This window comes from Pangasianodon hypophthalmus, chromosome 12 (genome assembly GCF_027358585.1).
Source record: "Pangasianodon hypophthalmus isolate fPanHyp1 chromosome 12, fPanHyp1.pri, whole genome shotgun sequence".
Classification (NCBI taxonomy): Eukaryota; Metazoa; Chordata; class Actinopteri; order Siluriformes; family Pangasiidae; genus Pangasianodon; species Pangasianodon hypophthalmus.
Genome location: NC_069721.1, coordinates 5,793,952 through 5,814,481, shown reverse-complemented (window position 1 = coordinate 5,814,481; position 20,530 = coordinate 5,793,952). Strand labels below are relative to the sequence as shown.

Below are 20,530 nucleotides of genomic sequence, written 5' to 3'. Positions count from 1 at the left end.
AGCACAAGGAGCAAGTGTGTATAGGGTTTAAATGTGATCATTCTTAAGATAATTTGGATTCCACTCAGAAGGACTGGGTGGATTTGGGGACTTTGCAGCAGCATCAGGTTTTTGATATGGTATACACGCTTTATATGCAGGGGTGGATTTAGTGATTTGGGGGCCCTATGCAAAATATAGGATAGGGGCCCGTTATGTAGCATGAATAATTAAAACAATATATAATTTGCATTTTTAGGGGCTTCTAGGGGCCCAAGGTGGTTGCCTACCTTTGCCTAGTGCTAAGTCCGCCCCTGTTTATATGATAGTAACAATATGGGAACAGCAGTACTCCGTACACACACACACACACACACACACACATATATATTACACAATGCATTTTTGCAAGAGTGTGCACTAGAAGGTGACAACTGCCAGCCAGTGCCAAAGTGCTCCACACCACTCAGATGGTAATATATGTACAAGTGTTGGCGTGGTGCTGACTATTCGGTACGGTAGTATGCGGTTTTGCACTTCCTCTCTCTCTCTCTCTCTCTCTCTCTCTCTCTCTCTCTCTCTACTTATAGCTGATATTGGCTGCAAGTGTATTGTCGGGCAGCTCGCGCGAGCTCAGGCGAAGCAGCAGACCACGCGCGAGTTGGAGCACGAGCGCGCGAGGGGCGGGAGGGACGGAGAGAGAGAGAGAGAGAGCGAGAGAGAGAGAGAGAGCGAGCGGGAGGGAGGAGGAGGAGGAGGAGGGAGAGTAGGGGGAGAGGAGCAGCACGGCCGCCTTCCAATATGGCGTCTTTCGAGGGGGGAAAATGACTAATATTATGAAAAAAGCAAGGAGGCCTCGGTCTTGACGTCTAACCGAAACCGGTCCTCTTCGATTCATGGTGTTTATTTTTTTTTTGGTAACGAAATAACGTTAAAAAAAGACAAAGAAACAAAGCCGCAGGAGGAGAGGAGCCGTGGCGGAGCCGTTTGTGGAAACTGAGCGGCAAACCGTCTTATTTTGATGCGTCGACAGAGCTAGCTTAGCTCGCGCTCTGCTATAGCGTTAGCTCACGGGCTAATCGTGTGTTTGGGTGTGAAAACAGCGCGCGGGCGTTTCGTTGTGAGCCGCTCACGCGCACGGGGTACTTGTAGGCTGTAGGGTAAGTTTGTGGGGGGTTTTTTTAGGGGGGAGAAATGTAGCGTGTGCGTAGCAGTCGATGCTGCTCCTCCATTTTTTTTATTCCAATAAAGCAGCCCGAGTGAAGAAAGGGGAGGAGAGACGAGGGGAAAGGACGTGTACGGTCACACGCGCGTGCATCAGTGCGTCCTCGGGAAAACCGGGGGTGCGTTTTTCAATCGTTACTTCGGTGTATCGCGGGAATGGCATTAATTAAGCAGATTTTGAAAGCGAAAAGGAAGTGAGGTGCGTGCGTGTGTGTGCGTGTGTGTGTGTGTGTGGTTTTTTTGGAGGTGGTTTGGTGAACACCCCCCTGTATCACGCACTCTCACTCTCCTCCCCTCCATTTCCCTCTCTCTGTCTCTCTCAATATGCTATTTTTTTCACTCCTGTCCACACACTCGCTTCTCATCCAGCTAGAAATGATCACAAATTAGCAGCGATCGCGTCGTTGCACGAAGCCTTTGCACACCCGGATCTGTTTTTAATTTATTTTTTTTTATTTTGTTGCTCTTCGCTCGATCATCACCACCATCATCATCCATCCATCCATCCATCTATCCAGCTATCCATCCATCCATCCAACCATCCGTGTCAGAAATGGACAGGAATTACCCGGGTGCAGGTTTCGGGGATTTGGGCGCAGGAGCCGGATGGAGCTACGAGCGATCGGCTAAAGCAAGGTAAAAACAATCAATAATAATACTAATGATAATGATAATAAAACCATGCACTGCGCCTCCATTGCGAGAGCAGCGTAATGTCGCCGTGTGTGTGTGTGTGTGTGTGTGTGGGGAGAATAGTGGTGGTGTGATTGGTCTTGATAATGAACTCGGAGCGATGTGTCTGACGATGCATTTGCGTGGGATGTCATAAGACGCTGATGTTTATTTAATGTGTGGAGGAGGATGATGTTGTTGTTGTGTTGTTGTTGTATGTTGTGTGTTTTTTTTTTCTCAGATAAGGCAGGGTGGAAATGAGAGGAATGTGATTGACAGCCTAATGTGCGGGTTTGTGGGGGTAAGACAGAGCAGACACAGGGAGAGATGGAGAGGAGAAGAGGGGGGAAAAGAAGAAGAAGAAGGAAGAGAAGAAGAAGAAGAAGGAAGAGAAGAAGAAGAAGAAGGGGATGGGGGGCGGGGTAAATCTTGTACACCCGGATTTATTATAGTGTCCCTTTGATTGAAATGTTTAGCCTCCTGATTAGTTAAAGGATGTGTCCAGCTGATTGATTCTGGTTGGAAACTTGAAACACACACACACACACACACACACACACACACAATGCAGGAATGCATTAACAATACAGTGATAGAAATGCATGATGTGTTTCAGAGGATAAAGGATGTGCAGTGTGCACTTGCAGTTTTACCTGCATGCTACCATCAAGCCGCAGTGTGATTTTTTTTTTTTTCTCTACCATTCAGCAGACGTCATTTCAGCATATCTAACAGCAAAAAAAAAAAAAAAAAAAAAAAAAAAGCGAAGAACTGTCACGTTTGACATGAAGCAGAATGCATGCAGGCTCGGAGCCGAGCTAGCATAGCTGTGGTGCCTCGGTGTAGCATCCAGCTGACGTTAGCTTGCTAACAACATCATGGTCGCCGCTGTCGCATATAGGCCTGCAACTGGAACAGCACAGAAGCCATTGTTCCTGCAGGCAAATCCCAAACCTGTAACCTGTAAAAGAGTGTAAATATACATATATATATATATATTTTCCAAAACCAACCCAGCCGTCTTAATCAAGTGTTTTCTTCCCACCCGCACTTGGAGATGCTAGTGCTGCTAAGCTGTTAGCCATCTACCTCCATTCCACTCTTAGCACTGGTGTTAGCCTGTGTGTTAGGACATCTGTTCCCGCTAAACAGTCGCAGCATATTGGATTGATACTAACCGAATGCAAATAATCTCGTGTGCATGCATGCTCAGGGATGCAGTGTGCACGATATCCTTCTCGAGGATGTTGTGCAAAAAATGCAAATCAAATGATAATTCAGGGGCAGCTGTGTATGTGTGTGTGTGTGTGTGTGTGTTCCTGCTCACACACTGTATTCAGGTCATGTATGAATATCGCCACGGTTTCAGACAGGAATCTGCTCGCCATGACTTTGCCTTTGCTTTGCTGCTTTAAAGTTAGGCATTTCTGGCTCTTGCATATGCCTTGTTACCTTGTTATAAAACGATAATAATTTATAGCAACAAAAGGCATTTGACAGATCAACATTCCCACTGACTAGTAATGAATTAGCAGATTGTACACAAAACATCACCAGTTTATGAATATGGTTTGCATTTTTGCACAGTAATTCATTTTCATTTTGAGTTTAGTGCAGATTTTCACATTCCAAAGCGACACTGGACATTCGGATTTAAAAGACCCATTGTTTTGTTTTTTTTTGTTTTTTTGTCTCTAGATATAATGTAATAATCTACGTACAATATACGGCCAAAAGTTTGTGGACACCTGACTATTACACCTGTATGTCCTTGTTGAACATCTCATTCCAGATTTAGTCCCCTCTTTGCTGTTATAATAACCTCCAATCTTCTAGGAAGGCTTTCCACTAGATTTTGGAGCATGACTGTGAGGATTTGAGGTCAGGCACTGATGTCAGGCGAGGAGGCCTGGGGTGCAGTCGGCGTTCCAGTTCATCCCTAAGGTGTTCAGAGGTCAGGGCTCAGTGCAGGTCACTCGAGTTCTTCCACTCCAGCCTTAGCAAACCATGTCTTCATGGAGCTCGCCTCGTGCACAGTGGCATTGTGATACTGAAACGGGTTTGGACCGCTTAGTTTCAGTGAAGGGAAATTGTAATGCTACAGCATACAAAGGCATCGTGTACAACTGTGTGCTTTCAGCTTTGTAGCAACAGTTTAGGAAAGACCCACATATGGCTGTGATGCTCAGGTGTCCACAAACTTTTGGCTGTATAGTTTATATACATGTAATAATATAGATATTACCACAGTTGTGTGAGTGCTCATGATTAGTCATTAGATTACACACCCACATTTGCATATGTGTATATACATAGTCAGTTAGGAAGGACATCTTTACAAACACAAAGTTCATTTTTAATGAGTTATACAACATAATCAAATGTAATGCAAAGGCTTTGATCTACTACTAACTGTTTTGTTGTGTGAGACACAACAGACAGTAATAACTCTTGGTGAAACATGGAGACTTGGTATATTAGCACAGAATTGTGTTATTTACTAATAACAATAATTATTTTTAACAACCAATTATCCTTAATGTTGGTAAAGGTCTGTGTATGTGCAGTAACACGCTGCTGTTATTCTTATATAATAAGAGGGATATTGAAGTGAAATGAATATCGTTACATCATCTCAAATGTTTGCATGACATTTAACTAAATTATCAGTTAATTTAAGTATTGTCATACTTAAATCCTTTTTTTTTTTTTTTTGTCAGTTTGGTGTATGGTAGCTCCAGATCTTCCCATCCAGAGTCTGAACTCCTCCACAGGCAAGCCTATGCCACTCCCCATCCCCTACAAGGTTATGCAACCAATCACCATCCAGGCAGCTCTGGACAGGGTGGGGCGTGGGGTGCAGCTGGGAGGAGTCTAGGTGAGTGACATTGCATCTGTACCTGTTGTGCTCTTTTTTGTAATTCTAGTAAATTATAGTGCTTTTCCACCGAGTGTTGCAGAACGGCTCAGATTAGCAAATTACCCACAATCCTCCATGGTGGAGCAATTTTCACTGCCAAAGGAGCTGTGCCGTACCTAAGTACCCTTGCTGAATTTGATTACTCTTCTTGCTTAGGTATGATCTGAGTGGAGGCAGGGTATACAGGTGGAGCTATAAATAATGCAGGCCCACTGGTCAACTGGTCACACACAGTCAAACACACATTCTGATTAATATCTCGGGGTGAACTCATGTCTCAGCCAGCACAACAATTCAGTAGAAGGCTAGTAGCGACAGACTTTTCAAAATACCTTTTTTGCCAGGTTTAAGAGCACCGTCATTTTTTAAAACCCCAATTTAATGTTTTAGATTTGAGTAATGATTTTCTATCTCTGTTTAGCCTGACCTTACATTTCTTTGCTGTGATAAGTGAAAAGCTTGCCATTTTCTACGGAAAATCTCAAATGACTTTCTGTTCAGTTTGTTTGCAGCCTACATAGGGTAACATAACGCAGCTAAACGCTAGAAAGACATTTGAGTTTCAGCTACAGATGCATGGCTGGTAATTTTTGTGTTTTTGTGTCATCTGGTGATGCACTCAAATGTTTCTGTATTTTCACTAACGATTATTGGCACACTTTGCTGGATGGGCAGTCATTAAATGAACTTTTGCTCATCTGTCTCCTTACTAAAAATGAAAGTATTGTCACACTTGTCTTTGGGTGTGTGCGCTTCCTTTAAAATAAACTTGCTGTTTCTCAAGCTTACTAGTTCATTTGAATGAAAATTAACATCAAATGAGAGACGCCTGTTTTTTATTTATTTATTTATTTATTTATTTTGAGTAGTATTTTACTGTTCAACGGTTTAATTTGTCACATACACGGTTATTCAGGGTGCAGCGCATAGTGAAATGCTGAGTGGTTGACACCAGGACTGTACAAGTAAGCAAGAGTAAATAAGAGTAATAGAGGGTAATAAAAATATATAGATGTAATAAAAAAAAAATTAAGATATAAGATAATAAACAGAGTAATAGTAGCGAGTAAATGTAGTAAGAAAGCAATAAAATAAAGAATGGAATAAAAAGTGGTGTGCAATGAGTAATACTTACCTATCTAGTCATCACGTGAATAACTTTCAGAGAATCTCCTACTAGTTTTTTGGTAGGGTTATGTGAGAGACATTCGTAGCAAGGAAGGATGCAGATAGCGCTGGGTTTGGATTTATTATGAAGCTATGCTGTGCAGTGGAGAAGCGCTACAGTGCCGTGTTCGAGCCCCATGAGTTGTTACAGGCCTTTTTATTATCAGTCTGTTTTTTTTTTTTTTAATGTTATGAAGCATGTAGTTGATCAGTGTCATAGAAGTACTGACAACACCTGTGATGTTCTCATAAAATGTAACATGATTTTTTTTTTCACAATAACAACTGTATATAGTCATATGACTCACCACTTATAGAAATTCATAACAGGCACATCTAAGGTGGCTGTATTGGCTGTGAACACCATTCGTGCTTGCCCTGATTTGTTGATTTAACTTTGAAATTTGTGTTCTGTTTCATAGGCTTGTCTGGGCTTTTTGATGCTGGGCTTCACCATGCGAGTCCCTCAGGCCCAGACCCTTCTGTTATGAACTTGATCTCAGCTCTGGAGTCCAGAGGACCACAGCCACCACCTTCTGCTTCTTCTCTTCTCTCCCAGTTCCGCACTCCGTCGTGGCAGACTGGTAAGTTCTAACGTGATAGAAGAGTGGCAAATTCAAATTTATAGATATAAATAATGTGCACATCACTAAACATTTAGAGCAGTCAGCTAGCACACTGTTACCATAGCAACAACTTATAAGGCATACATTTGAAAATGATGATAGGCCTTCTGATTATTCTGTGTATCTCTGTATTTTTTCCTCTTTCTTTAGCAATGCACACACCTGCCCCTGCAGAGCTTTTCATCTCTGGTGCCCTTCCTGGTTCTGGGTCATTCCCATCATCCTCTGCCTTATCAGCCTACCAGCACCCAGCTTCATTTTCTGGACGCTCTTTTCCTGGGGTGACCCCCTCACTCTCTTTACAGGACACTCCTACATTCAGCCCCACCTCAAATGGCCTCTTGTCTCCCCATGATCCTTTGCTGCACATTAAGACGCCCTCTCAGTCAAGTCTGGGCTTTGATCGTCTGTTGTCATCTCAGGGTGCTGCTGCAGCCTACCGTGGGAGCCATGATCCTAGTGGTGGTAGTGGTGTTACTTCTGCTCAGGCATCCTCAGCAGCTTCAGCTTCTGCACGTCATCTGCAGTCTCACCAGTTTAACCTGCTGTCCTCACAGCTTCAGGACCAGTCCTCACAATTATATAGTGCATCGGTGTTCTCATCTGCTCCAGCTCCACCTCAGCCAGCCTCCCAGGAGCGGACCGTACCACGACAAGACAGTGTCATTAAGCACTACCAGCGTCCCTCGCCAGCACAAGCTCCCTCCTCCACACCTCATCCCCTCCAGCATTACCTCAGTTGTGGAGTGTCTGGGTATCAGCAGGCCCCTCATCCCCGTCATGCTGGTCTCTCCTGCAGTCCATTGGGAGAGCACAGCCCTTCCTCTGACCATAAGCCTTCCCCCAGGACAGAGCAGTACCGACCCATTATCCAGCCTTCTTATGGGTCCTCCTCATCGTCATCCTCTGGTGGGCCTGGGAAGGCAGCAAAAAGCAGTTCCAGTAGTGGTTACTCTTCCTCTGGCTCTGGGTCGTCCTCCAGAACTCCCCATACACCACCTTCTGCATCCTCTGCTTCATCATCTTCCTCATCATCTTCTTCCTCTTCAGCATCTGCCAGTGCAAGGCAGTCTAACTCCATTCCAAGCTCTACATCTGCGTCTGCATCCTCTCGGCAGCAGCCACCAACCCAGTCTGTGCCTCCTCCACAAACACATTCCCAGCCTGCTCCCAGCACCAACTCCTCTCAACAGACACTTCCCAAAGCATGTCTCTCAGGCTATGGCTCTCCAGTGGCTCCAGTTAAGTCATCTAATAGTCTGACAGGCCAGACCCCTCCCCAACAGCAGCCTCAGTCTTTCTCTCCCAGCCAGCCTCCATCACACTTATCTCAGTCATATGCGGGGTTCAGTTCCCCACAAACACATGATCTCCCTTCAGCCAGGACCTCTGGAGTAGCAAAAGGATATGGGAATCTGGGAAGCCAGTCATTTTCATCAGAATCAGTATATGGGACAGATTCAGGTTATGGCTCCCTGCCTCCATCACTGGGGGGAGCTGGAAGCCCCTCCATGGGCTATGCTGCCTCAGGACACTCTCCTGCACTCTTACGTTCAGGGGCAAGTGGGGGAACAGCTGGTGGAAGCAGCAATGGAGGAAGTAACAGTACAGGAGGTGGAAATAATGTCGCTGGCGGAGGAGGGTCTTACCATATCCCTGATTCCAGCCCATCTCCATCTGGCAACTCTGGAATCATTCGCCCAGGTCTACATTCTCCTGCGCCTTCACGACCTGCTCAGTCACCTGTTGGAACAGGATCCAACAAATACTTGTCATCTGTTCTCTCTCCTTCCTTCTTACCCTCCCCACAAGGCTACCCAGACACCCGAGGACCTCGATCACAATCGTACCATCCCTCTGCACCTCCCAAAAACAAGTCTGATACAAGCCTGCTTGGTGTGACAGAGTCTCGACCGCAACAGGATGATGACGACGACGATTTCCTCATCCAACATCTACTTCAGGCTCAGAGCCCTACTCCTCAAGCATCCCATCATCATCCCCCTCAAAGCCATCATTCCTCACAGTCTACACAACAACCACCAGTACTTCCAACCCAAGATGGAAGCAAGGGTTTATCCTATGAGATGGGCAAGAGCTCAGAGGAGCGATATCATCTTCAAAGTGTTATTCGAACTCATAGTGCCACTTCAAATGCTGCAGTGTCTGGAACAGGGAATGGAGCAGGCCTGGACAGTCAGTTGGAAATGTCTTTAAAAAAGCAGCAGCATCAGCAGCAACATCAGACACAACATCAACAGCAGCAACAGCACAAACATCAACAACAGCAGCAGAAGAACAGCAGATCTGTCACAGATGGAGGAGGACGAGGGAACCCAGAACAAACTCATTCCCATTCACATCATCACCATGACTCAATGGGCTCAGTGGTCCACTATGGTCGGGGTGATCCTTATTCCCAGCATTCTATTTCGCAGCATCCATCCTCTCACCATCAACACACTCCACACACACCTACGCATTCTCACTTGCACTCTCATCCCCATATGGATCTTCAGAAAAAGCCCCAAGAATCTGCAGATATGGCCTACATTCGCAAGACACCTGATCTGCAGCAGCACCACCACCAACAGCAATCAGGACATCATCAGTCTCATCAGCAACAACACCAACAGCAGCAGCAACAACAGCATCAGTCTCAATCTCAAACGTTAATGGAGTCTCCAACAGATCAGTCCCGTCAGCCTCCTCATTTGTTACAGTCGGTGCTCTCCCACACAACCCGCAGCAAAATAGACACTCAGCAACAGCAACACCCTGCTAGCCAGCAGGCTTTAATGGAAGCAGCAGGTGGTGTTACAGCAGCAGAAACCCATTCCCAGCCTCAAGCATCTCAACTACAACTTCAACTCCAGACCCAAGCTTTGGAAGCTGCTAGTCACTATAGCCATGGTTCTCAGCAGCAGCAGGACCAGAACCATCCAAAATCTACCACAGTGTCTTCTCTGGACATGCTGGAGCGCTCCCTTTCTCGAACCTCAAGTCAGGAAGGAGGAATGGTGGATGATAGAGCAGGAAATGAGGGAGGCAGAGGAAATTCTGGAGCTGGAACTGGAGGAAATGTTGAGAGACACAGATCCCAGGAGCAACAGAGACTTTCATCTCATCATCCTTCACAACACCATCCCTCTGAGTTACATTCGTATCTTTCTGAGCCTGACTTGGGCTTATCTACCCCCTCACATGGGCATCACCTTTCCCATCACCACCACCAATCGCAGCAACCCCCTCAAGCTCAACACCCAAACTCCCACCACCATGCTCACCCTCAGCACCAAACTCAACAGAGCCATCACCACCTTGCTTCTCAATCAACCTCTGCAACTGCACAGCAGCAAGAGCAGTCTCACTCTTCCCATTCCTCTCAGCTTCCTCAAGCTCAGCTTGACCAGCAGCATCAAGGAGACCATCACTTTGACTCTAGGGGCTCAGCAGTGAAGTCAAATACAAATCAGAATCAGTCCCATCAGAACCAGAGGTTTGTTCCGTTAACATCTATTTGTTTCCCAGACTCGCTCCTTCCAGATGAAGAGCGTTCTTTCTTTCCTGGCATGGAGGACATGTTCTGCCCCGATGAGTTCAAGACAAGCTGCTCTGGGGGAACAGGGCAGGGTCAAGATGGAGTTTCTCAAGCCCAGACAGGACAAGAAGGTATGGAGGGCATAAAATCAACTGCAGAAGGTGGAGGGGATGATACAGGTGCAAGCTATGACATGCTTGGTCACCCTGGCGATCAAGATTATGGGCAGTATTGCCACGATCTTGCAGAGCCTGACAACGGAACCATGCACCTTGACCTTGACTCCTTGAAGACGCATGAGCTCCCATCAACAGTCAATACAGAGCAGCTTGGACTGATCCAGTCTCAGCCAACTAGCCTTGGAATTGGAAGTGGTCCAAATGTCGGGGAGGGATCTGGTGCTAAGATGGTAAGTTCTGGAGGTTCTGGTTCTGGATCAGGTGGACTCACTTCTCCAATCTTCTGCTCATCTCGACCCAAAAAGCTCCTGAAGTCAAGTTCTTTCCACTTGCTGAAGGAGAGACCTGATCCTAATTCCCTTCCCAAAAAGAGCTATGCACAAGAGTATGAATTTGAGGATGATGAAGATAAGGCTGATGTTCCTGCTGACATTCGACTCAATAGCCGAAGACTTCCTGATTTGATTCCTGACCTTGTATCCAGCTGTCGGAAATCTGGTGGTGGAACTATGAGTCCCCTAATGGGTGACTTGGATTTTGGATATCCCTCTCTTGGTCCACCTCCACAATTACTTCCCCACGATGGACCAAAAAAGAGAGGCAGGAAGCCCACCAAGCCCAAACGGGAAGGTCCCCCAAGGCCTCGTGGCCGCCCACGCATACGCCCTTTGCCTGAGCCCCACCACTCCAGGGCCATGATGGGAGAATGTGGAACAGGTTATATTCCTGAGAGAGGCAGGGGTAGAGGTAGAGGCAGAGGCAGAGGCAGGCGAGATGACTCTATGATGGACCACAAAGATCAGAGTCAGTTGTATCAACAACACATGCAGCAACAGCAAATGCATCACCAGCCACAACAGCAGCAACAGCACCAAGAGCCAATCAAACCTATCAAGGCAAGTTTGGAAGGAGGATTTACTTTATTTTTCTTTAGTATTTTAGGATATTATTTGATGACAAGGTATATTAAGGTCCAAGTGCGTATGTCTGGTAAATGTCTAATTTTATTGTCTTTTGTAGATCAAGCTTCCTATTGGCACCATGTCATCTTCTGATGCACTCTTGCGGACAGATTCTTTGTCTGGTACTGATCCAGCCCTCTCAGATGGTTCTGTTGGCTCTGCCCCTTCTTTGGGTCTGAGTCCAGGGACACCAGGAGTGCCTGAAATGAACAGACCTATAGACAAGAACAAGGCCAAAACTCAAGATGTGAGAGAAATAAACATGTTTTTTTCTTCAATTGTATTCAACTTACCTGTGAGCTTTATTACGTGTGTGCTATAGTCCTTTTTTTATTTGCTAATGCTCATTTTGTGTTTACTTCATGTATTTTGCCATTTTTCAGATGGAAGAGAAAGATTCTGAGAAGACTGGCTTTGTGGCTTCTTTTTTGGATTTTCTAAAATCTGGGAAAAGGCCAGGGAGCAGCTCTGGGAATGGTGATTCATCTCCAGGAAAAAGCGGAGGTATCCATCCCATATCTCCTCAACCACCACCTCCACCAGCACCTACAGCATCGTCTGGTTATGGGGATAGTGAAGGCGATGGAGGGTTGTCTTTGGGTGGTTGCCCAAGTCCTTGCAAGCGCTTGGATGAAGAGCTGAAGAGGAATCTGGAAACACTTCCGTCTTTTTCCTCAGATGAAGAAGACTCTGTGGGGAAAAACCAGGACCTCCAAAAGAGTATCTCCTCAGCCATCTCTGCTCTATATGACACTCCACAGCTAAGCACCTCTTCAATGCAGCCTCCCTCTCTCCCTCCACCTCCTCCTCCAATTCCTTCTACACCACTGACACCAACACAACAGCCACCTTCCCTTAGTCCACAAACCCCAACACATATGCACACACAGTCTTCTTCACATACACATGCACAGTCTATTGAATCTGCAATATTGTCAAGAGATGAGCAAGGTGATGAGATTGAGGAGGAAAAAATGAAGGATGAAGACGAAGAAGAGGAGCAAGACAAAAGAGTAGAAGAGAAAGTCCCAGAAATGGAGTTGCTGAGTGTTCCAAAAGTAGGAGGTAGGAAAAGAGGGCACAAAAAATTCAGTTCAGATAGGTTGACAGCAGGCAACTCTAGCTAAAGTTTTCTCTTTTATGAGTGTAACCACATTAGAGCACTAAAGGCCAATAGTCATTTGTGCTAGTGTTCATATTTTGTGGTGTGGTTATAAACTTGGTAAATATTCCTTTTCCTTTGCAGACTCACCTAAAGAAGCTTCTCAGGCAGCAGCTCCCCATTCGCTTCCACCTCTCTTTCCATCATCCCCTGCATCTTCATCTTCACCCTCTCCACCACCTCTTCCTCCACTCTCTCTCCCCTCACCCCTTCCTGAGCTGGAGGACAACCCATCTCCACCACAGAAACCTCTAGTTCAGCAGTCTTCACCTCCAGCCAGCCCTCTTGCCCCCTCCTTACCTGTCCTCTCTCCTCCGCATCCCCTGCCAGTAGCCTCTCCTCCACCCTCTGAGACGCCCACACCCCCAAGCCCCCCTCGACCTCAGCAGCTTGCTCCAGCTCCCCCATCCCCAGAAGAGCCCCCAGCACCTCAAATCCTGCCATTACACCTGGCGCAGAAACAGAGCGGTGCTGCCATTGCAGGAGAGACGGACGAGGATGAGAGTGAAAGTGGAGGAGAGGGTATCTTTAGAGAAAGGGATGAATTTGTGGTACGGATAGAAGACATCAAAACTCTGAAGGTACATACTGTGGCTAACATTTTCTATTGTCTTTTGGGTAAAGCTGATGGTTCAGCTAATGTTCAAACGTGGAATGTGTATTAAACGTACATTCTTATACTGTAATGACAGAATTGAATACCCCCGAATACATACTTTAAAGAAGTAAAAGGTTATATGCAAAACACCTAATATGTATGTATTAGTTGTTATATTTCAGTGCACAGCCCTAGTCTGTGTATTCAGCTTTTTGTCTGGCATGTTCGAAGGCCCTGGCTTAAACACAGATTTTATTTTATTTTATCTGGTTCACTTTCATGCGGTTAATCTATGCTGTCTTCAGTAGTCCGCAAAGGCACAAAAATATAATTGCCTTAAAATAAAAAAAAATTAAGACCTTTTTCATTATTCTGAAAATATGTCCATCTCAGTCAGTGTATTGCTTGCCATGGTATGTCAAAACCATACATACTGCAATTTACTGAAACTATTGTATCTAACTATTTTAGTAGAATAGTCAACATATTGAATATATTTTGTTTTTGTTACGAAAGCATCTTGCTGGTCCACCTAACATAGTTGGGTATATGTGTATTGACGTGCTTGTTAATGAATACTATTCTTGTCTGAAGATTCATTTGATTTTTCTCTCTTCCTGTCCCAGCTGGCCCTGCAGACAGGTCGGGAGCCTCCGCCCATCTGGCGTGTACAGAAAGCTCTGCTTCAGAAGTTTGCACCAGAAATTAAAGATGGACAGAGACAGTTCTGTGCCACTAGCAATGTAAGTCAATTCCAAAAATGTGTTTTATATCAGAAATATAAGCTGTTAATAGTGTAATTACCAATAGATGAGCCTACAGTTGATCTGTGCATCAGAAAAACGTTGCCATTGTAACCATTCTCATTTTATTTAGTCAGCTATTTTATTTACATTCTTGTCTTTATGATACACAATCTCACTTGAGCTGTTTGTTGATTATGTAATTTGTTCATTTATCTTCCCTGCCTCAGTATCTTGGTTACTTTGGTGATGCTAAAAAACGGTACCAGCGGTTATATGTGAAATTCCTGGAGAATGTGAATAAGAAGGACTATGTACGAGTTTGCTCTCGTAAACCCTGGCACAGGCCGTCTGTGACACTCAGGTACTTAAACTTCCTTGCATTATAGGAGATCTCAGCAGCTGAACATAAAAAGAACACAACCACTTCTTTTTATAAGTGTTGTATCAGTTATTTTGTTGCGTATAAGCATGCTCAAAGTTAATATATATTTTTCATTAACATTTAGTATGACACCTAACTCACCTATCTCCTGTAACCATTCAGACGGCAGTCACAGTCTCACCCAGTCCCAAAGATGACCCCACCTCCCAACAATCAGACATTGCCTCGCGTTGTGAGAGATGAGAAAGACAAAGACCGGGAAAAGGTGAAAGAGAAGGAGCAGCGTGACAGCAGAGAGAAGAACAACATCAAGGCGAAAGAGCAGCAAGAGAAGGAACGGGTGACGAAAATTAAGGAGCGAGAAGAAAAGAAAGACAAAGAGAAGAAAATGCCACCACCTCCTGCACCCCAGAAGGCAGAGAAACGAGCAGCTGTGACAGAACAAGGGAGAAAGGAGGAGAAAAGGGCAGCAGGAGTGGAGCGGAAGATGGAACGGCCCACAAAACAGCAGCCAGTGAAAGTAAAGGCCGAGCCTCCACCTAAGAAGAGAAGGAAGTGGCTGAAAGAAGTGCCCTCGTCGTCCGATTCCGATTCTTCCGCCAGCGATGATGAGAGTGAGCACCAGCACCTTATCTTTAGTACATCTTTAGTACATCTCTATGTGTGTGTGTGTGTGTGTGTAAAACCAGGTTTATCTCTTGTAGTTTCTGTGAGAGCAGGCCTGAATACTCGAGCTATGCGAGAGATGTACCGAAGCTATGTAGAGATGCTGGTCAGTACAGCTCTGGACCCTGACATGATACAGGCACTGGAGGACACAGAGGGTATGAGGGTTATAAGATTACAGATTGCTTTCTGTGTCAAAAATGAGTCTAAACTGTTCTAATATTACTGTTTTTTTTTTTCATCTGCAGATGAACTGTACCTGCCTCCAATGCGGAAGATTGACAGCATTCTCAGTGAGCAGAAGAGGAAGCTTCTGAAGCGAGTCAGCATGAACCCCCAACACCAGGTATCTCCATGACCTTACTGTGTTTCTCAAATTATATACCCTTGATGTTTGCTCCTTTTCATGCACTAATCCCCTGTCTCTCTCTCTCTCTCTGTCTCTCTCTCTTTCTCATTCTATCACTCTTACCCTAAAGGAGGCCCTAAACACTTTTCCTCAGATAACAGCAGAGCCCTTGGACTCAGGAGCTGTGAGGGTCAAACTTGGCGGGGAGTGCTATAACCGAAAAACCCTGAACCGTGTCAAGAAGAGTATTCCTAAACCACAGGTACTTGCTTTCAGACACAGTGCAAACCTGAATTCATCTCATTTAAGTGTTCATGTTACCTCTTGTGTTCTCTTTTGCTTAAGAAGACCTTTTTAATATTTTTGTAATACTAACAATTTGATTGTTATAATAGTAGCGTTCTATGCCAGTGTAGTATAGATGCAGGCATGGGTATACTTCACAGTGCGAAGTAGGCAGATATTAGGTAGCTATCAAAATTCATAATTCACTGTGGATTATGTTATCCAATATCCAGTTACTGGTCTGCTCCACGAAAAAGAAGAAAAAAAAAAAAACGTGAAAAGATTTCAAAGAGAATTTTTTAAGCCTCTTCTCATTGCTGCTCCAGGCCCAGGTACCCTCCTAACCTGCCTTCATACTAGTCTTTGTCCATTCTCTTGTTCTTCTTGCAAATTTCTAATGTCAAAAAGTGCTGTGAACCGGAGGATTATGATGATTCATTTGACTGGTCCAACTGAGTTGCATGTCTTGATATCTGCTTTGAATCATATTCAGATCTTATACTTATACAGTACTGTGCAAAAGTCTTAGGCACGTGTAACGAAATGCTGTAAAGCAAAGATGCCTTCAAACATATTGCAATTAAATGTTTTCTACATAACAATATTCTACCACAAAGAACATCTACACAGACAAATCTTTCAATTAAACAAAGTCAATATTTGGTGTAATCCTTTGTTTTTCAAAATGCATCAGTAGTCTCCGGTACATTTTGTGCAGTTTTATGAAAATATTGGTTGGTAAATTTTTCTAAGCATCTTCAAGAAACTGCCACAGTTTTTCTGGAGACTCTGACGGTCACACTTGCCTCTGTTTGTGCAGGTCAAACCTGACAGCCAACAGTCTTTTTTTTTTTTTTTTTATCTGAAATGTGGTCTGTAATGTAATATGTTATTTTTCTATGTTCCATTTCTTTTTTCTATAACATTTCATTTTGGTTGGAAAAGTAAAGTTTGGAAATCCAAAATGTTTTTACTGACCCAATGAAGCAAAAGTCATAAAATAAACATCCAAGGCAAAATTAGTATTTAAAAAAACATACGGTGCCCTAGACTTTTGCGCAGTACTGTACATACTATACAGTCTTGGTGTTTTTTCTTTCCTGCCCAAATCAGATGGGTCATACAATTTTTTGGTCTGAATGTAGCTTTTCTGAACATAATGTGGCTCAGTTTCTCTAATTCTTCCTCACTCAAAAACTTAGGTTCATAGAATATGAGAAAATCAAACACAATGTTCTTAAAGTAGTGTCATGCAGATTGGCCATGTCGTTTTAGACACAATGACCTGCTCTAATCTGTGAAAATGACAAAACCTGGAAAATAAGGATCCTTTTTTCTCTAGTACAGCTTCGTCTTATCCTTCCTCACAAGTCCACATTTCCCAGTCCACATTTCAAGGAGGAATTGTAGCAGAAACCTGGAAGTTATGCTTCGAACTTAAATTTCTAAAACCGGATTACTCCTGCTATCTTACCTCCTATTTTAAATATAATAAAAATCATATTATGACAGTAGCTAAAAATAGTAGTAGCAAAAATACTTTGGTTGATGTTTGTCAGATTAATCAAACTTTATGATATGCACTCTAACCCTCCCTTTTCTCATTTAGGACATCAAGCTGTCAACAGAGACATGTCGACTCTACAGCTTTTACCATTCTCTGCATCATTACAAATACCACACCTTCCTAATCTGCAAAAAAGAGGTAACAGCACACGCACAATCTCTCTTCTCATGTAGGTAGAACGTTTGTAGTAAGAAAATGAAAATTAAGGAATCATGCAACATCAATGTGAGATCTCTTTTTGTCTTTTTTTTTTTTTTTTAGACCAACACTATAGAACAGGCGTCAGAAGATCCTGGGCAAGAGGAGGTTGTTCAGCAGTGCATGGCCAATCAGAGCTGGCTGGACACACTCTTCAACGCCTTCTTAGAACTGATGACCCTCAGTGCCAAAGCCTGACAGGATGAAAGCGTTCGAGAGGGGGGCCAGTGAGAGACAAAGGACAAGCCCTAAGGATGCAGCAGGCTCTTGTGGAACAAAGGACATGGATTTGTTTTCACATAGCCCCCCAGTCCTCTCCTATTGTTTTTCTTGAGGCGTTTCTTAAGACGATTGTGATACATGACCAGGCAATAGAGCCACCTCTCAGCAGGTAGCTTTTGGCAAGTAAACTAATCAGCTCTTCGTTACTGAAGTCAATGAGAGCATAGTTTTTGTGCTAAACGGATTAAAGGCAAAACGGAGAACATATTTACATACATAGACGTGACCAATTTTTTTGGGGAGTGGGCAGATGCGTCGATGGATTGATCCCTTCGCTGCGATGAATTTGCTAACTGACAGGTGAACAGAAAAACTGAAGTTGACTGAAGTAGAATACTGTACAAATTTTACGCGTTGATTTGGAAAAACTTTGAACATTTGGAATTTAAAGACGTTGCAAGGAGGAAGTCTGTTACAATTTGAATTTTACACAGATTATTTTTTAAGACTACAAACTTTTATTCTGCATTTTTTTTCCTTGAGTGGAGGGGTGACGGTTGTGCTTTATAAACGAGTGAAGAGTGCCGTGCAAAAGGAAAACTGACAATGAAAAAAAATGCTAAACAGTGTAACACTTAATGCTACATGAGTGAAACAAGAGAGCTATACGCGCATTTCTATTATTTATATAAAGACATTTCTAACAGGAGCTTGCACATACAGTATAAAGCAGCAGTGCTTCATTATTCATTTCATAACATTATGTTCAGATGCCATACGCCAAAAAAACGTGTTGTCAAATTCAGAGCTGTCTTCCTTCAGGCTCATGAAGAGTTGGCGGTAACACATGGCATTGTTTTTGTCTGTAAAAGAGTAAAAGAAAGAGATAAAATATCTTTCAGCTACGCAAAACTATATTATTTCAGTGCATTCTTCAGAAGATGGACATGAAAATAAGAGCTAACTATAGCATTCAATTCCCACTAGGGAAAAATTATGTATTAGTAATATTTAAATAGGACCTTTTTTTTTGTTTTGTTTCATTTTTAACTGTTTGTCCATTGTCTGTATTATGAGTATTATTTTGGAACAATCTAATACTGTGCTTCTTTTGAAAACCAAGCCTTTGTGTAAATACTGTACAGCTCTTCACTCAAAATACAGTTCTTCTGTACATGGACTATTCCTGTATTTGACAAACAAATAAAATCAAGGAGCGTATAATGTCTCATAAAAATATCAGTTTTCCCCTCATGCTTATATTTTTTAAGACAGCATGTGCCAGTGTTTCATTTTCATTATACAACTGTTGTCCTAAATTTATTCAGGTTTTACTATATTATCATGACTACCAATATTACTATGTGTTTAAAGATTAACTCAATTGTTAAGAGTATTTTTTTTCTTTTCCATGATTCAAAAAATTAAGGACAAAGGCGGTAAATAATTAAAAATGCTGAAATGCTGGAAATAAAAAATGTGCACTTTGTTCAGGTCCTTCCTGAAAACGTGGATGGAATGGAATGGAATGGAAAGACTTTCCTTCTGTAATTACTGGTCCTTCATCATTCATTCAGCTATAGTGCATTTTTATTTCTAAATAATTTTACAAACACCAATCATGGGCTATTTTGTGTAGAGTCATGACATGCAGAATAATCCCAATTAAGTCCATTTCAGTTCCAGGTTGTAACACTGCAACACTTCAGTCTTTAGGTGAAATCACACATGATGTCCTGTCTCTTGCCTGGATGATTCCAGTTTTGCTGGGGTATTTCCACTCAGCTCCAGGCTCAAATATCCCCTTAAAAAAAAAAGGCGAGGCTGATTCAACAACTTGGAAGTTACGTTGGGAAACTTAGTGAAACACTGTCGAAGCTATCTTTTGTCTTTTTAAGATGAAACATGATCAAACATGGTTCTTGTGCAAGCCTGGGAAATTTGGGGAAGTATGGAATATAAGAGCATCTGGGAATTCATGGAAATGTTCTGGAAATGTACAGATGTAGATATGAATTTTCTGTTATAAGACTTGCGACACTTAAGTTTATGACTCTGCTGTCTAAATCTCCTTATTGGGACCACAGGGTGGCATCCCTGGTCATGAATTACATGTTCTGCACATTGTAGTATTTTTCCCTGCTCTAACAAATACACCTCAACTCAGGAAGGGCTGTTAGTTGAATCAGGTTTATCAGGAGCAGGGAAAAACACTGAAAAACACAGAACAAGGGCTTCTCCAAGGACCAGGGGTGGGAATTATATTATTTCATGTTTTGCTTTTTCACAATACAGCTGATGACCTTTAAAATGATTAAGATTACAAAACACACGTCAGGACATTTTTAAAATCCGTCTGGAACAAAGAATTGAAGAGAAGAAATGGTAAGATCCCTTTGCAAGTTTATTACTAAAAGTCTGAAAGAATCAGTATCTCTCTGTTACAGAACTGCGCCGTGTCTATAATCGCGGGTTTGACGTGAATAAAACATGGCCGCGCTGTTTGTTGACGTGGACAGGAAGTGGTTTAATCCGTGTACTCGTTTTCTAACGACAACACTGAGGTAGTGTGTAGAACCAAAGTGACTCTAACGTCTCCAAAAGTGTTTTATTCCTCCTATACCACAGCAATTTACCAACATTTTTAATTTATTAATGAATGTCATGCTTTTTATCCATTTATAGTTACATTTATAAACACTTGTTCCCTCACCAGCCAAACCCCCCCCCTCCCCCCCCCCTCTTGAAGCTAATAAGAAAAAAATACAGTTTGTCATGTTACAGAGAAACCTGAACGTCCTCTGTCATGAAGACTTTCCCATGGAGGAAAACCTACTGTTACCAAGTGCTGACACTGGAGACTCCTTCCATAACTAACTAACTAACTAACTAAGTAAATAAATAAATAAAAAAAATGTCTTCTTACAAAAAGCTGTATCATATCAACAATTTCATGTTTTTATTTGTTAAAAGAAACTATTATTATTATTATTATCCCTAGATTAGTTTATAGGTTTTACAGGTTTAAGTGAATGAGTTGTTACTATAGAAACTAACATATTAGAACACTCTTATTAATGAAAAA

At 43.0% G+C, this 20,530-nt stretch overlaps 1 protein-coding gene across 2 annotated transcripts; it reads left to right on the top strand.

Annotated features, from left to right (window-relative positions):
- The first annotated feature begins 731 nt into the window (after nt 1–731).
- Nucleotides 732–18,684, top strand: prr12a (proline rich 12a). Of its 2 annotated transcripts, XM_026914580.3 has the most exons (16): nt 732–1,402; nt 1,722–1,839; nt 4,596–4,753; nt 6,385–6,546; nt 6,739–11,204; nt 11,329–11,517; nt 11,654–12,335; nt 12,517–13,013; nt 13,657–13,773; nt 14,004–14,137; nt 14,321–14,772; nt 14,863–14,982; nt 15,073–15,170; nt 15,304–15,435; nt 17,068–17,163; nt 17,287–18,684. In XM_026914580.3, the coding sequence occupies exons 2-16, from the start codon at nt 1,757–1,759 to the stop codon at nt 17,419–17,421; spliced, it is 7,521 nt and encodes a 2,506-aa protein (XP_026770381.1). In that variant the 5' UTR covers nt 732–1,402; nt 1,722–1,756; the 3' UTR covers nt 17,422–18,684. The 2 variants fall into 2 exon arrangements, with proteins under 2 accessions (XP_026770381.1, XP_053094687.1); XM_053238712.1 differs by having other exon boundaries at nt 732–1,839.
- The last annotated feature ends 1,846 nt before the right edge of the window (nt 18,685–20,530 follow it).

Excerpts from the sequence above, each read along its gene's own strand:
- prr12a (XM_026914580.3), top strand. The coding sequence starts at position 1,757 with ATGGACAGGAATTACCCGGGTGCAGGTTTCGGGGATTTGGGCGCAGGA. Across the intron at positions 13,014-13,656 it reads AAGACATCAAAACTCTGAAG|CTGGCCCTGCAGACAGGTCG; the intron begins GTACATACTGTG and ends TTCCTGTCCCAG. Across the intron at positions 13,774-14,003 it reads AGTTCTGTGCCACTAGCAAT|TATCTTGGTTACTTTGGTGA; the intron begins GTAAGTCAATTC and ends TCCCTGCCTCAG.